The sequence below is a fragment of the Scheffersomyces coipomensis genome (genome assembly GCF_036884675.1).
Source record: "Scheffersomyces coipomensis strain NRRL Y-17651 chromosome Unknown DFJ63scaffold_9, whole genome shotgun sequence".
Classification (NCBI taxonomy): domain Eukaryota; kingdom Fungi; phylum Ascomycota; class Pichiomycetes; order Serinales; family Debaryomycetaceae; genus Scheffersomyces; species Scheffersomyces coipomensis.
Window position 1 is genome coordinate 136,458 of NW_027042900.1, and position 15,532 is coordinate 151,989.

Genomic DNA, 15,532 nt, shown 5'->3' on the forward strand with positions numbered 1-15,532 from the left:
GCGTTACAAATTAAAAAAAGGTAAACAAATCAAAACAACATATTTACAACAGAGGTGTTTCAAACAGTAGTATCATATATCATACACATCAAGATGGCCAGTTTCATATCATCACAGATAGGTGATATAGAACCAGATATTGTACGGCTCCTAGATAATCCTAAGTTAGTGGAGTCAACCATTCAAGGTGCTTTCAAAAGACCAACCAGAATAAGACCAGCTCTTCTTAGTGAAATAGATGATCTTAAGATACAACAAGGATTAATCATCAAGGATCTCTTCTTTGCTTTGTTTGGGTATGAAGGCTGTTATATCAGATATCACGATAACTTCAATTCATCTAGTGTTGATTCTAGGATCAATGGGGCTGATTTCAAAGTGGCTAAACATTTGGATATCAGTTTAAAGACCATAACGAAGAAATTATTAAGATTTGGGAAATATTATTCTGGTTTAATTGAATTCATTAATTATTATGATAAACCTCATTATGGACGTGTGGTTCAACGATTATGTTATGTCATTTCTCAATTAATTGGGGTTTATCAGCAATTAATCTTAGATTTAGAGAAGGAATTCAAATATAATGCTCATTTCAATTTAAATATCCTTGAACATACCATAAATCAAAGTGAAGTGGCGAATAAGATAACTCATTTATATGAAATAGTGAAACAAATCCATCAAATAACTCAAGAAAGACAAGCCCATCCAAGTCAGGATAATAATTTTGATGATTTCTTATCTAATGTGAAACGATCACTTCATGAACCTGGAATTATAGAGACATATAGTAATAGTGGAAGATCTGATGTTTGTAAAGGTGGTTCAGTACTTAAGTTAATACAAGAGAGGATTAATCTATTCAAAGGAGATTTCAACTCATTACAATTCTTAACTGAATTATTTGATAATATAAGTGAACATTATGTCAGTCTGCTTAATAAATGGTTAAGTGAAGGTATAATTGATGATCCATTTGATGAATTTTTAATCCGGGAGAAATCAGTTCCTGATTCGTTAGTGGAGATATTTAATGAAAAGAGTGAACATTATTGGAATGAATTATTCGTAATTAAATCAGATGGATTAATCCAACAATTTAATGGAGTTGAAATTCAATTAAAGTTATTGAATACGGGGAAATATCTTAATATCTTTAAACTTTGTACTGGGATAACTGATTTTGATTTATTAAATGAAAATTTATCACCTATAGTTAAAATTAATTCATCAGATCTTGAATTAAGAATCAATCAATTTTATAATCGAGCTAATAAATTATTAATGAAGTTAATATTTGAAGGATTTTATTTCAAGTCATTAGTGAAGGAATTCCAACTGATGTTTTTATTTGAAAATAGTTTTAATATTGATCAATTTATCGATAAATCATTTAATGAATTAAGACGAGATAGATATTCGATATCATTATCGAGAATACAAAAGAATTATCTTGAAACTCATCAATCCATAGCAAAATTTGAAATAATTGGAAAGAATTTACAATCAGAAACTTCTATAGTAGAATTATTACGTCAAAATCAAAATTTAACGGTATCATCATCTAATTTTTATGAAGTTACTAAAGAAATCATGAATGTACAAACATTTGATCCTGATAGTGTATTTCAAGATGAACCTGATTTACAACGATTTTTAAATCGAAGTTTAGAGAAAAGAAGAGCCCCAATTCAATCATCAGAATCAAATCGTGATCAATCAGGATATGATCAACATCATAGTGATACCTATACCATCTCAAGTATTGATTTAACAGTGACATTACCATTCCCATATAATTTGATTATAAGTCGAGAATTATCGTATCATTATGAATTAATGTTTAAATTACAAATCATTATTAAATTCATTGCTAAGTTTAATGATTTAACATGGAAAGAGATTAATAGTACCACCGTATGGCAGTTCCCTCGATTTTCAAACCCGATGAAGAAATGGATATTAAGATGTAGAATGTTGCATACTAGAATGAGAGATTTAATCAATGAAGTTCAAATATATTTGAATCATGATGTTATTGAATCTGGGTTTAATAAATTTAATGAGACATTGGATTTAACTGAGACTATATTATTAGACAGTGAATTAGGTTCATCGTCAACATCTTCATCTACAGCCACTACTACTACTACCACAACAAATGACAAGTTCAATTCGCTTAATAGATTTAACAATAGTAATGATATATTTGATTCCAAGATTTATAATAATCAAATCAATAAAGGACGAGCTATATCATCAGCTATTAAACCTCAATTACATCATCAACAAGACCAAGCAGATTTAATCAATGTGAGTAATCTCCGAAATAAATTAAGTGAATATTTGAATGGATTAATTAATGATGCCTTAATTACCAAACCAGATTTATTAAATGGTTTAAAACGATTATTTGATTTAATCATTCTGTATAATCATTTCTTAACTCGATTGAAAACGACGGTGATTTTATCAAATGAAGAATTATTCAGTCGTTTCTCTCGTGAGTATCCTGATAAATTTAATGATAAATCAATGGATAATGATCTGATAAATGAACGATTTGAATATTTGAATAATCGATTAAAGGATTATTTTGAAACGTTTGGAGATTCATTAACTGAATTCATTGTATCATTACGAGAATATGGTGAAAGTGAAAATAAGCTGATCTTAATCTTAACTGAAAGATTAGAAGTTTGCTTTCCTGAAAATTAATAGAATAACTAAGTAGAATTATTTTTAATATAATCTTTTTTTATTTTATTTATTTATTTATTTAGAAGTATATGTATACATGTATGTAAAAGGTAGACTTAAGTTGCATCAGCAGCGGCGGCAGCAGTAGTAGTATCATCATCAATTTGTTGTTCATTTAACTCTTTAATAATTTCATCTGTCTTTTCATCACTATAAATTTGGAATCCACCATCAGCTGTAACACTTGCTAATTGAGCATTTTTACAATCCAATTTTTCTTCCATAACTTGTTTTAAAATCTTTAAAGCTAATAATTCAGCTTCTTTTAAAGTTAAAGATTTATGATATTCATTTTGTAATTCAGTTTGAGCTCCTTCAGAACCAGATCCAATGGCTTTAGCATCATATCTATAAAACGTACCCGATGGTTCAGCATGATATAATTGAGGACCTTTATCCTTATCTATACCAGCGATTAAAAGAGCCACACCAAATGGTCTACTCATTAATCTTTTTTCACCTCCAGCTCCTTCACCAAATCGAAGGGCTAAATCACATACTGATTGAGTTAAACTTTCAACTTGAATTTCTTCATCATAATATAAATTATGAGTCAAACTTGAAACTCTAGCATGATCAATCATAGATCTGGCATCAGCAGTTAATCCACTCATGGCACATCCGATATGTTTATCAATTTCAACGATTTTTTCAATGGAGGAATGTTCTAATAATGATGATGTAACTCTTTTTTCAACTCCTAATATCACTCCTTCACTAGTACTGATCCCAATGGCAGTAGATCCTAATTTAATGGCTTCTAATGAATATTCAACTTGGAATAATCTACCTTCTGGTGAGAATGTACTTACACCTCTATCATATTCACTTCTTGTTAAAAACATTATTAGATATGATTATGTATGTGGATATGTATTGTATGGTTGGCTTTCGTAGGGAGTGGTTCACAGATATGGTTAATTACTCTTTGTGGATGTGGATGGGTAATGTACTCTGGTTATGCAATTGAATGGTAAGTAAGTTGAATTGATTGATTGATGATGAATAATAGTATTATAAGATTGTTTGGAGATAATTGGTGAACTTTTTCGCCTTTTGGTGGCAACACCAATTTTTTCTCTCTCTCGTAAGTTTTGTGTAATTATTTTGATATAAGCAAACTACAACTACAATAAATACAATTTAATGCTAATTATTTGTTTTATTTAACAAACATACTTAAAAATTATCTAAGGGAGAATAGTTTTGACATGGGAGTGGAAATTAAAGTTGATTAACTTATGATGGCGGAGCTAATTGAACGATTTTTTCAGCAGCAGGATCTAAATCTTCAAAAGCAAATAATTTTAAACCTGATTGTTCAATTAATTCTTTAGCTTGTTCCATATTTGTACCTTGTAATCTAACCACAACTGGAATTTCTAATTTAAATTTATTAGTAGCAGCAATTAAACCTTTAGCAACATAATCACATCTAACAATACCACCAAAGATATTAACGAAAATACCATTAACTTTTTTATCAGTTAAAATTAATTCAAAAGCTTTTTCAATAGTTTCTGGAGTAGCAGTACCACCACAATCTAAGAAATTAGCTGGTTCACCACCATATAATTTAATAATATCCATAGTAGCCATGGCTAAACCAGCACCATTAACAATATTGGCAATATTACCATCTAATTTAATGAAATTTAATCCATATTTAGATGCTTCAACTTCTTGAGCATCTTCTTGAGTTGGATCTCTCCAACTCCAAACTTCTTCTTGTCTAAATGAAGCATTATCATCAAAACCTAATTTAGCATCCATAGCTAAAACTTTATGATCTGGAGTTTCACTTAATGGATTAATTTCAACTTGAGTACAATCTTTTTCTTCAAAAATTTTATATAAATTTTGAATTGTTTTAGCAGCTTCTGGAATAGCAGCATCAGTATAACCTAAAACTGATGCAACAGCAATAGCTTGTTCATCAGTAACACCAGTATCTATATCAACATAAAAAGTTTTAATAGCATCAGGATCTTTTTCAGCCACCCCTTCAATATCCATACCACCTTGAGCAGATGCAACAATAACTGGTTTTTGACTAGTTCTATCATTTAAAATAGCAACATAAGCTTCAGTTCTAGCATCTCTTCTTTCAACAATATAAACAGCAGTAACTTCTTTACCAGCAGCACCAGTTTGTTTAGTAATAATTTTATGATTTAACATTTGAGCAGCTAAATCTTTAGCTTCTTCAGGAGTACTAATTAATTTAACACCACCTTGTAAACCAGAATCAAAATGACCTTTACCACGACCACCAGTTAAAGCTTGAGCTTTAATGACTAATTCATTAGTACCTAAAGCTTTAGCAGCTTCATAAGCACCTTCTGGAGTAGTAGCAGCAGAACCATTTGGAACACCAATACCATAAGATTTTAAAATGGCAGCAGAACGGTATTCATGTAAAGATAAAAATCTTTTTTGTTGAGCAACAGCCTAGAGAGAAATGAGTTAGTTAGTATATAGAGATTGAATAGTTATAGATGAATGTATTACCATTATGAATTGATGAATTGATGATAATTGACAAGTAATTTTAATTAAGGGGGTTGAACTAAAATGTTTAAAGTTAGGCACGATTTGACGCTCTTAATTTTTTTTTCTTCGGTTTGTTGATGATTAGCGGATGGCAGCCAAATCAATGGATTGATTTGTAGGGATAATGGGATGAATTGGATGATGATAAAGGGATGGAGACGATGGTATGAGTGATGGTAGGTGAGATGTAATTGATATATTCTAGTGGTTGATTGATTGATTGATTGGATAAGTTACACATTAGATTAACTGGGATTGACGGATTTGATTCGATAAGATGGCTGTCAAAGTGAAAGCTCAGGGAGGAGTTGAGGGGAAAACCATTGCAATTCAATAAACAGTAATACATAGGATAGATTGGATACATACTCTTGAAGTACGGGCAATGGATCTTGACAACATGATGGTTGACTATAAATACAATAATAGATATTGAATTGAACTAAGAATAAGAATAAAAGAAAGTGGTTAAATAATTTTTAAATTTAAAACTGAATGAAAATTACAAACCACAACGATTTCCCATCCTCAACAAAATTAAAAATAACAAAAAAAATATTAGACACAAATAGTGAGTACGGTACTCACTATTTTTACCGTTCCTTAGCCTATTTTAGTGTAACAGTGCGAATATTTACTGAGAGAACAAAGTCGTGTCTAAATGATCAAGAATGTTAAAAAAAGGTTCCTCGGACACGATTGCACCGGGTCAAACAGTTAACTTTTTTAACAACTGAAAGGTTACAGGCAGGAAGAAAGTAAAGAAGTAGTGAGTGAGTGGGCCCACCCACTCACTAGCATTCCACCTCATATAATATTAGACGACACTTGAGGCTAATGGGTGGGAGGAACTAACTGATATGGACTCCGAAACCAATCAACTTACGATGATATGATATGATATGATATGATACTATCATCTCTATTATTCTTCATATCATTGGTAGTTCGTTCTACCTATACACTATTTTTATGGTGGTGATGGAAAAACGTTTTTTTTTCTTTTTTTGCAACGACATTTAAATTTAATTTCCCTCACGAGAATTGCCGGGGCCATTAAGAATCAAGGAGGGGATTAAATTCTTTTCCCGATTATCGCAACTTCTCCATTTATTCTATATAGAGAAAAATCAATCACGTGTGGTGTCAATCACGTGATCTAATTTTATCGTTTTTTTGTGTAGATCAATTTAAAACTACACACTACTACAGAATCATACGTATAACATCAATTACAATATAAAATCTTATTTATCATTGATACCATGAATCAAATACCACAAGATCAACAAGAACGAAAAGAACTGGTCGATCAATTAATTCATGATTTGAAAACTGGAGATTTCACAACCTCTGAATTAGAAGAATTGTTAAGCTTAGTAGAGAAAAGGTTAACTTATTTGGATGGCAGAGAGTCGAATCAAGACGACACAAATGAACAGCACATAAATGATGACGGTGGAAATGAAACGGGTAACCAAAATGGTAAATCAACTACTGATGCTAATCAATATTTTGCCCCTGGTGGGAGCCAATTAAATAGATTGGCTAATATAGTTAAGCATGCGGCTAAAGAACAGAGAAAATGTATTAAAACACAGAGAAGATTTGCTAAAGAACAGAGAAGGCTTGCTAAGGAACAGAGAAAATTCGCTAAGGAAACAAGTAAGAAGATAGCAAAGTTGAACCTGATAGTCATTGAATTGTCTAATATAATCAAGAAAGATGCGGTGCATGTAAGATTAGTTGTTTGATAAGTGGGCCTAGTTGATAAATAGTAATGATAATGATCAAGTTTTGTCATAGCGGCTATTAAATTGTTGAATGCTGGTCATATAACATGATACATAGTTTTAACTTCTTTGTCACATTTACAATACAACTATTAAATATACTTTCTTATTAGAATTGGTTAATAATTCTCAAATATATCGTACCGTATGATTTTTGTCAATAGATAGTCTATAGTGATAATCAATTTGATTTTGAATTCAACTCCATTTCGAATAGTCTCTTGAATCATCTAATTTTCTATGGCTGCGGTAACTTGCAGTAAGTATTCATACTTTTTTTTTTCGCATCTCATCTGTTTGGTAGCATCTCTTTCAAAAGTATGAAAAAAAAAATAGTAAATAAATAAATAAAAAAATTATTGTGATAGTTCAAAATTTATAATCTTTGTTTGAAGAACACCTAATAAGGACTATAAATATACTTCATCATGTCATATAAATCAAAGAAATCAAAAGTGATAAGGCCGAAGTATCATGATGATGAAGAAAATGATAGTGATGATGAATTATCCCGAACTTTAAGAAGAGATGAGGAGGCCGATAATGATTCTGATGATGAATTTTCAACTATTTCATTTGGTGCTTTGAATTCTGCTCAAAAGAAGTTACTTGAAGAAGAAAAGAAACTGAAATCCGAAAAGAAAAGTGGTAGTAGTAATAAAAAGTCAAGAGATCAACCTGTAAGGGAATTCATTGATAATGAAGAAGATAGTGAAGCCAGTGAGAATGATAGCGATGATAGTGATGATGATGGTCCACCAACTGAAAGATACATAAGAGGAAATAAAAACCATTCATCGAAGATCAGTAAAAGAAGCAAACATGCTCCAAGCGAATCATCATCAAAGAGACCTGTGAGCAAAATAAGAGAAATTCCCGGTTTAAAGACTCAAAGAGATAGTACATTATATACTGATGTTAGATTTGATGCCGCATATGGTAAAGCTGATTTTCATAAGATTAGAAAAGATTATGCTTTCTTAGATGAATATAGACAAAAGGAAATCAAAGAAATGGAATCTATAGTTAAAGATAAGAAATCATCATCATTTTTATCATATAATGAATTGGAAGAAATTAAATTAAGATTACAATCATTAAAATCAAGAGTTGAAACCATGAAGAATCGTGATTTAGATACTAAGATCTTGAAAGATTATAAGAAGGAACAAATTGATCAATTCAAAACTGGGGAGAAGAATACTCCATTCTTTTTAAAGAGATCTGATAAACGTAAATTATTACAAAAGGCAAGATTTGATAGAATGAAATCGGGTCAAAGAGAAAAAGTAATGGAAAGAAAGAGAAAGAAGAGATTAGGTAAAGAATTTAGACAATTAGAATTTAATCGTCCATCTCATAGTTAAGTATACATGTACATAATAATAAATGTGTAAATTAATAATATTGAGGTTTACTATAGACAAGATAAAAGATGTAGTACAAAACAAAAGTAATAGAGAATGAGTTGGATAAAATAAAGTAAGATAAAAAAAAGGATATATAAATGAAAGCCAAAATAGATTAATTAAAGTTAATAGTATTAAATAAAATTGTATTACAGTTGAGTAGTAGTAGTAGTGATAATAAAAAAAAAAGTATTGTCAAAATGAATCTAATAAATCAATGAAATGATAAGGAATAACAATAGTACAACGGTATAACTAAACGGAAGTAGTAGATGCTGAAGATGATGAAGTTGAAGTTGAAGGAGTAGCAGCAGAATTTTCATGAGCAATCCAATCTTCCCAAGATCCAACGTAATTACCTCTCTTTTTATAACCAAAAGTACATGCTAATTCTTCAGCGGCAGTAGATCTAACACCACCTAAACAATAAAATACTAATTCTTTATCTTGACTTGGTTTATCAAAGCCAAAATTATCTTGGAATTCATCAACACTTAAATCTAATGCACCTGGTGATGATTTGAATGGAATATTTAAAGCCCCTGGAATATGACCATCATTAAATTCAAATGGTTCTCTAACATCAATTAAAACACTATCTTTGAAAGTTTCAGGATTGGTGGCAATGGCTTTGATATCTTCATATTGATAAAGTTTGGCACTTGGATCGTTGGTGATGATACTATAGAATCTAAGGTTGTTAGATAATAATGATGATGATTTATTAACGGCACGATAAGCAGATGATACTGATGATAATGAGGTAGATGAGGAGGGGAAGAAAAATGATCTGGTGGTGGAAGATGATAAGTTTCTTATGAGTAAACTTTTGTAATTGCTTGAAGCAGCTTGTTTAAAACTTCTTAATCCAATAGACATCGTTATTATAGGATATGTATGAAATGATATGTATGAAATGATATGATATATGAATGTATATGTGTGTGGATGGTATGTTATGTTTTTTTTTTTGATTGCGATAGACGATTAATTAGGATCTATAAGGACGATTTCTATGAACTTACCGAGGAGGGTATCGAATGGGATGAAAGTCTATTGAACAGAAGGAAGTATGATCAATTGAATCAATGAGGATAAACTATCAATAATCACTAACAGTAGCGAGTGGCTTGATGGTTTCCAATTTAACTCGATTCGAAAATTAAAAAATTACAACGAGCAGACAATTTTTCTTTTTTTTTGGGAATTTGCCACGCCCGGGTGATTTTTTTAAAATTAGGGAGACAAGGGAAGTTAAAGTGTAGGGTAGGAAGGAGATCATAACGATAGAGATAATTTAAAAAATGGTTGCGATAAATGTGATGTGGTTCAATTTTATTTGCATCCACCAGTTACAAATATCAATGTAGTATGATATAGGTATGATTTTTTTTAACGTGTTGAAACCCCTTTTATTATTAGACTCTAATCTAAACCTATTTATATATATAAAAATAAAATAATCTAACATGATGTGATCTAAAAGTGTATAAGTGTAAAAAGAAAATAAGAAAAGTAAATAAACAATTTAAACATAAAGTAAAATTGAATAAAGAGAAGAAAAATAAGTAAGTAAATAAGTAAATAAAATGCAATTAAAAATTCGTGACATCATCAATTAGTGTTGAAACTTGATAAATATCTTTAATTTTCCTTTTTAACATTCAATCAAGAACAGTAAAAAAGTGAAAAGATGAAATAGTTAACAAAAGAGAAGGAAGGAAAGGAAAGGAAAGGAAAGAAGAAAGGAAATAGAAGACAGAAGAAAACAAAAACCAATTAGAATAATCCATCGATTTCACCATCTTCATTAACTTCAACATTCATAAATCCACAATGAGTTGGTAAACCTGGAATGGTTTGGATTTCAGCAGCTAAAGCATATAAATATCCTGCACCAATAGAAGCTCTAACATCTCTGATTGGGAATTTGAATCCAGTTGGAACCCCCTTTAAGTTAGCATCATGAGATAAAGAATATTGAGTCTTAGCAATACAAATTGGTAAATTACCAAACCCTTGCTTGGTATATAAATCAATCTTCTTTTGAGCTTCTGGTAAAAATTCAACTTCTCCAGCACCATACATTTCCTTAGCAATAGTAGCAATTTTTTCTTCAACTGATGGAGCAGTATCATATAAGAATTTGAAATCTTTATCAATAGAGTTAGCAGCAGAAATAACACCTTCAGCTAATTCAACAGCACCTTTACCACCTTCTTCCCAATGGTTAGAAACAATAGCATCAACGGCACCAGCATTCAAAGCAGCTTCTCTAATGACTTCATGTTCTTTATCACTATCAGAAGACATCTTGTTAATAGCAACAACAACTGGTAAACCATAAGATTTAGCATTAGCAATATGTTTAGCTAAATTAGAACATCCAACTCTTAATAAGTCAACATTTTCTTCAGTATAAGCAGCAGCTAATGGAGCACCAGCTTTAACTTCTGGACCACCACCATGAACTTTCAAAGCTCTAACAGTAGCAACAATAACAATTACATCTGGAACTAAACCGGAAGATCTACATTTAATATTAATAAATCTTTCTCCACCCATGGTGAAATCAAAACCAGCTTCAGTAACAACATAACCTTCTTGTTCTTGTCTTTCTTCTGGACTAAGATCAGCTGAAGTACCAGCTAATTTTAAAGCCATCTTATCAGCTAAGATAGATGAAGCTCCAATAGAAATATTAGCAAATGGACCAGCATGAACGAAAACTGGAGTACCTTCTAAAGTTTGCATAATATTTGGTTTAATAGCATCCTTTAATAAAGCAGTTAAAGCACCAGCACAACCAATATCTTCAGCAGTGATTGGAACACCAGCTTTAGATGAAGCAACAACCATCTTACCTAATCTTTCTCTCATATCTTCTAAAGAGTTAGCTAAAGCAAGAATAGCCATACATTCAGAAGCAACAGAAATATCGAAACCAGTTTGTCTGGTGAATCCTTTTTCAGTTGGAGCTTCACCAATAGTAATACCTCTTAAGAATCTATCATTACAATCAACAACTCTTCTCCAAGTAATAGTTTCTGGATCAATATCTAATCTGGCAAAATTAGTAATTTCTTCTGGAGTTAATTCATTAGGATCAGTTTTAGTAATACCTAATTTATGTAATCTTCTTAACATTGAAGAAGTGAAAGTTCTAACCCCTTTCTTGGCTGGTACTAATCTTTTATATAATGGACCATCCTTTTGAGTACTTTCATGGAAGATTCTAGTATCAATAGCAGCAGCCAATAAGTTATTAGCCATGGTAATAGCATGAATATCACCAGTAACGTGCATATTGAACTCATCCATAGGAATAACTTGAGAGTAACCACCACCAGCAGCACCACCTTTAATACCGAAAGTTGGACCCATAGATGGTTGTCTAACATTGGCAAAAACATTCTTATGTAAATGAGCACCTAAGGCTTGAGCTAAACCAACAGTGGTGGTTGATTTACCTTCACCTAATGGAGTTGGAGTAATACCGGTAACTAAGACATATTTACCATTAACTTTATTGTCTAATCTTTTTAATAAATCTAAAGAAACTTTAGCTTTATAGAAACCAAATGGTTCTAATTCACTATCTAAAATACCAGCTTCTTCAGCAACTTGATTAATTCTTTTTGGTTGTTGAGCTCTTGAAATTTCAAAATCAGATGGAACTGGTTTTAATAAGTTTAATCTTAAAGGATTAGTGAATTTTGGAGTTTCATTATTTTTAGAATAATGTTTTTTAGAAGCTAAGATCACATTTTCTAATAAAGTAGCAACAGTCATTGGACCAACACCACCTGGAACTGGAGTAATTAAAGCAGCTTTATGACTAGCTGATTCAAATTCAACATCACCAACCATTCTTGAACCTGATTTCTTGGTGGCATCTGGAATGAAGTTAGTACCGACATCAATGACAACAGCACCTTCCTTTAACCATTCACCTTTAACGAATTGAGGTTGACCGATAGCAGCAACGACAATATCAGCATGACCAAGATAAGCTTGGATTTGATTTAAAGGAGTTTTAGAATGTAAGACAGTAACAGTAGCATTAGCTTTGGTTAATAAATTGGCAATTGGTTTACCAACAATATCAGATCTACCTAAGATAACGGCATTAGCACCTTCAATAGGAACATTTGAAACATTTAATAAATGAATAATACCCTTTGGAGTACAAGGTAAGAAATTTGGTTGACCACCTTTTTTAGATAATTCACCAACATTGAAAGGACCAAACCCATCAACATCTTTAGAAGCCAAGACAGCTGAAGTAACTTTAGCTTCATCTAAATGAGCTGGTAAAGGTAATTGAACTAAAATACCATCAACATTTAATGAATCATTTAATTTTTGAATTTCATTCAAGATTTCAAATTCAGTGGTTGAATCAGGTAAGTTGATAATCTTACAATCGATATTAGCTTCTTCAGCAGCCTTTAACTTCATTCTAACATAAGTGGAAGAATCTGGTCTTTCACCAACTTGAATAATAGTTAAACTTGGTTTAAAATCAGGATGTTTAGCTTGAATTTGATTGATTTCATCATGAATCGTGGTACGAAGTTGTAAAGCGATAGCCTTACCATCGATCAATTGAGCAACCATCTTTACTTATCTAGAAATAAAGAGAGTGTATGGATAAGTAAGTAAGTAAGAAAGAAACAAGAAGAAAAAGATCAAAATAAGAATGAAAAATTTGAAAATCAAAAGCTTCGAAGATTTTATTTATTTTAGATTTAACGACGTGTGTTGCGTTATAGTGGTTTTGGTTCTGTGATATTTTTTTTTCATTATCAGTAAAAATTTTTTTTTATTTTAACTGCTGCCGTGACAAAAGATAGAGCTTAAAAAGTTTTTGACTCTGATTTATTTATTTTTATGACGTTAAAATTTTGCATTTATTTTAATGAGGTTTAAGTCATAAATGGGTAGAGGTTGCAGATAGATGAGCAGTAAACTGTCAAATGTTTGCGATGACATAGCATATTTTGTGGCTAGGGTGTTTGTTATGTAATTATTTCTTATTTGTTGTTGTTTTGTTCATTGGGGAGTTTAGCTAACAAGTTCCCATAAAACACGCTACAAACCTTCACTAAAGATTCTATCATGACGTACATTACTGACTTTTATTACTATATACACGTGAAAAACATAAGGTTAATGAGCCCTTTTTGGCTTACGGTGTGTGTAATGCCGATCATTATTTAGTATCTTCACTGGATTTAAGGATACTCTTCTCTAATCGACTAAATGTATTTGCACCATCTATGGGAACATTCTCAAATCCATTAAATTTCCCATTTAATGATTTTAAAACATAACCAGGCCCCATATTTACTATAGCTGGGATCTCTTGCTCACGGAAGAAATTTATACTTTTAACCCATTGAACTGGTTGATAATTTACGTTTAACGTGTTTTGAATAGTTGATTTACTATCAAATGAAGGAAGACCAGTTAAATTTGAAATTATTGGTGTTTGTTGATCATTTATGGCGAATTGATTCACATATGCTTCTAATTCTTCTGTTATTGATTTCAATCGATAATTATGAAATGGTATTTTAACATCCAATTTAACACTTTTCACATTAAGATTAGCTACTTTAGTGATAAATAAATTTATTTCCTCACTAATCCCAGAACATACAATTTGTTCAGGACTATTTATATTGGCCAATACATTACAATCTTGAGCTAATTGTAAAACTTGATCAAATAGTTTCTTATCAAATGTGAAGGCGTGCATTCCATAATCATTATCTTCGATAATGTTTTCCATTAATTGACCTCTTTTCCTAACAATTTTCAATATAGATGATAAATCAAATATACGCGATAATAATAAAGCAGTATACTCTCCTAATGAATGTCCTAACAAATATTTCGAGTTCTGAGCTAAATCAACTCCATACTCATGTTTGATCAATTCATGGATTATGAAAGTGGTGAATAAGATAGCTGGTTGAGCATTTGACGTCTTTAAAATCCATTGTTCAGTAATTGAATTTTTATCTTTGTTAAACAAATGATGACTGAAATTTTCTTGTAATGATTCATCTAATACATCTAAATAGGGTTGGATTACAGGTTTGAAGTTTTCAAATGGAACTAAATACCCATACCGGATGATTCCTTGTCCCGGACATGCTAAAGCATATGAGTTCTTAAGTACATATTTCCCAATCATTAGATACTGAGAGTCATATTTTGCTGGTGGAGAGAGTATTTTTCAGTATTTTCATTTGTTATTTTTTTTTTGGCGTAATTGCGTATTTGTGGAGCAGTAATGGTAAGGCATTAACACTATTGATCTGTTGATAATTAACGCGTTCAAAGACAACAGTAGGGGTTAAGAGTTATGAAAAAGTATAGTTTTATTCAATTATGAAGTATTAAGTTCATTTGTGATTGTCAGAAGATCGAATATATCGTTTCTAGTACCTATATAGTTAGTTTGCAACCGTTTTGTATTACTTGACAAAATATTGTTGTCAGTACAAAATGGTAAATTCATGGAACTAAATATGCGTGTCTCTGTATAACTATAATAAAGTGACTAACTAAACAATTAGCCAAATACGTCAACGTAAAAAATTCAAAGTCCTTATCGATTTAGCAGATGATTTTATTATTTTTTTGGGTTACCGAGTTTTTCTGCTAAGAATCCCGTGAGCCGGTAAGTTAAGCTAACCTCACTGCAACCTTATCGTACCATTATCCCCTAACTAATATATAATATATATACACAATTACTACCTTGCTTAACAGTTAATTCGATATCAAAGTATACCTTCACCTCAGCCTAGAGTAAATCTTTATTGTTAAATTTAATCACTGTCGCCCAGTACAATTTATCATTAAAGTTATGAGTATTATCAGAGTCACTCCTTACCGAAGTAGGAGGCGGTAGAATTAAAAAAAAATCAAGAAAAAAAAAATTAACTACTCTCTCACTCCCTAATCACTACAACAAATTACAGAAGGAAAATGAAAACC

The 15,532-nt window shown here is 31.1% G+C and overlaps 7 protein-coding genes across 7 annotated transcripts; 2 read left to right on the forward strand and 5 right to left on the reverse strand. All coding sequences in view use genetic code 12, as the record gives it.

Annotated features, from left to right (window-relative positions):
* Positions 1-93: 93 nt before the first annotated feature.
* On the forward strand, positions 94-2,721 carry DFJ63DRAFT_290976 (uncharacterized protein; the record flags this gene model as incomplete). The annotated part of the gene is made up of 1 exon (XM_064905361.1): positions 94-2,721. The coding sequence occupies one exon, from the start codon at positions 94-96 to the stop codon at positions 2,719-2,721; it is 2,628 nt and encodes an 875-aa protein (XP_064759328.1).
* Positions 2,722-2,742: 21 nt separating this feature from the next.
* On the reverse strand, positions 2,743-3,902 carry PUP2 (proteasome core particle subunit alpha 5). Its single transcript, XM_064907305.1, has one exon. It carries the CDS (start codon positions 3,606-3,608, stop codon positions 2,820-2,822), a length of 789 nt encoding a protein of 262 aa, XP_064759329.1. The 5' UTR covers positions 3,609-3,902; the 3' UTR covers positions 2,743-2,819.
* Positions 3,903-4,002: 100 nt separating this feature from the next.
* LSC2 (succinate--CoA ligase (GDP-forming) subunit beta) lies at positions 4,003-5,718 on the reverse strand (the record flags this gene model as incomplete). The annotated part of the gene is made up of 2 exons (XM_064905373.1): positions 4,003-5,214; positions 5,686-5,718. The coding sequence occupies 2 exons, from the start codon at positions 5,716-5,718 to the stop codon at positions 4,003-4,005; spliced, it is 1,245 nt and encodes a 414-aa protein (XP_064759330.1).
* Positions 5,719-7,304: 1,586 nt separating this feature from the next.
* On the forward strand, positions 7,305-8,625 carry DFJ63DRAFT_256321 (rRNA-processing protein). Its single transcript, XM_064904495.1, has one exon. It carries the CDS (start codon positions 7,538-7,540, stop codon positions 8,474-8,476), a length of 939 nt encoding a protein of 312 aa, XP_064759331.1. The 5' UTR covers positions 7,305-7,537; the 3' UTR covers positions 8,477-8,625.
* DFJ63DRAFT_256519 (thiosulfate sulfurtransferase) lies at positions 8,588-9,847 on the reverse strand. The gene has a single exon (XM_064904500.1). The coding sequence runs from the start codon at positions 9,395-9,397 to the stop codon at positions 8,774-8,776; it is 624 nt and encodes a 207-aa protein (XP_064759332.1). The 5' UTR covers positions 9,398-9,847; the 3' UTR covers positions 8,588-8,773.
* On the reverse strand, positions 9,848-13,302 carry MIS11 (trifunctional formate-tetrahydrofolate ligase/methenyltetrahydrofolate cyclohydrolase/methylenetetrahydrofolate dehydrogenase). The gene has a single exon (XM_064904496.1). The coding sequence runs from the start codon at positions 13,136-13,138 to the stop codon at positions 10,298-10,300; it is 2,841 nt and encodes a 946-aa protein (XP_064759333.1). The 5' UTR covers positions 13,139-13,302; the 3' UTR covers positions 9,848-10,297.
* A 1-nt stretch (position 13,303) lies between these two features.
* On the reverse strand, positions 13,304-15,123 carry MCT1 ([acyl-carrier-protein] S-malonyltransferase). Its single transcript, XM_064904497.1, has one exon. The coding sequence runs from the start codon at positions 14,721-14,723 to the stop codon at positions 13,734-13,736; it is 990 nt and encodes a 329-aa protein (XP_064759334.1). The 5' UTR covers positions 14,724-15,123; the 3' UTR covers positions 13,304-13,733.
* Between the last annotated feature and the right edge of the window lie 409 nt (positions 15,124-15,532).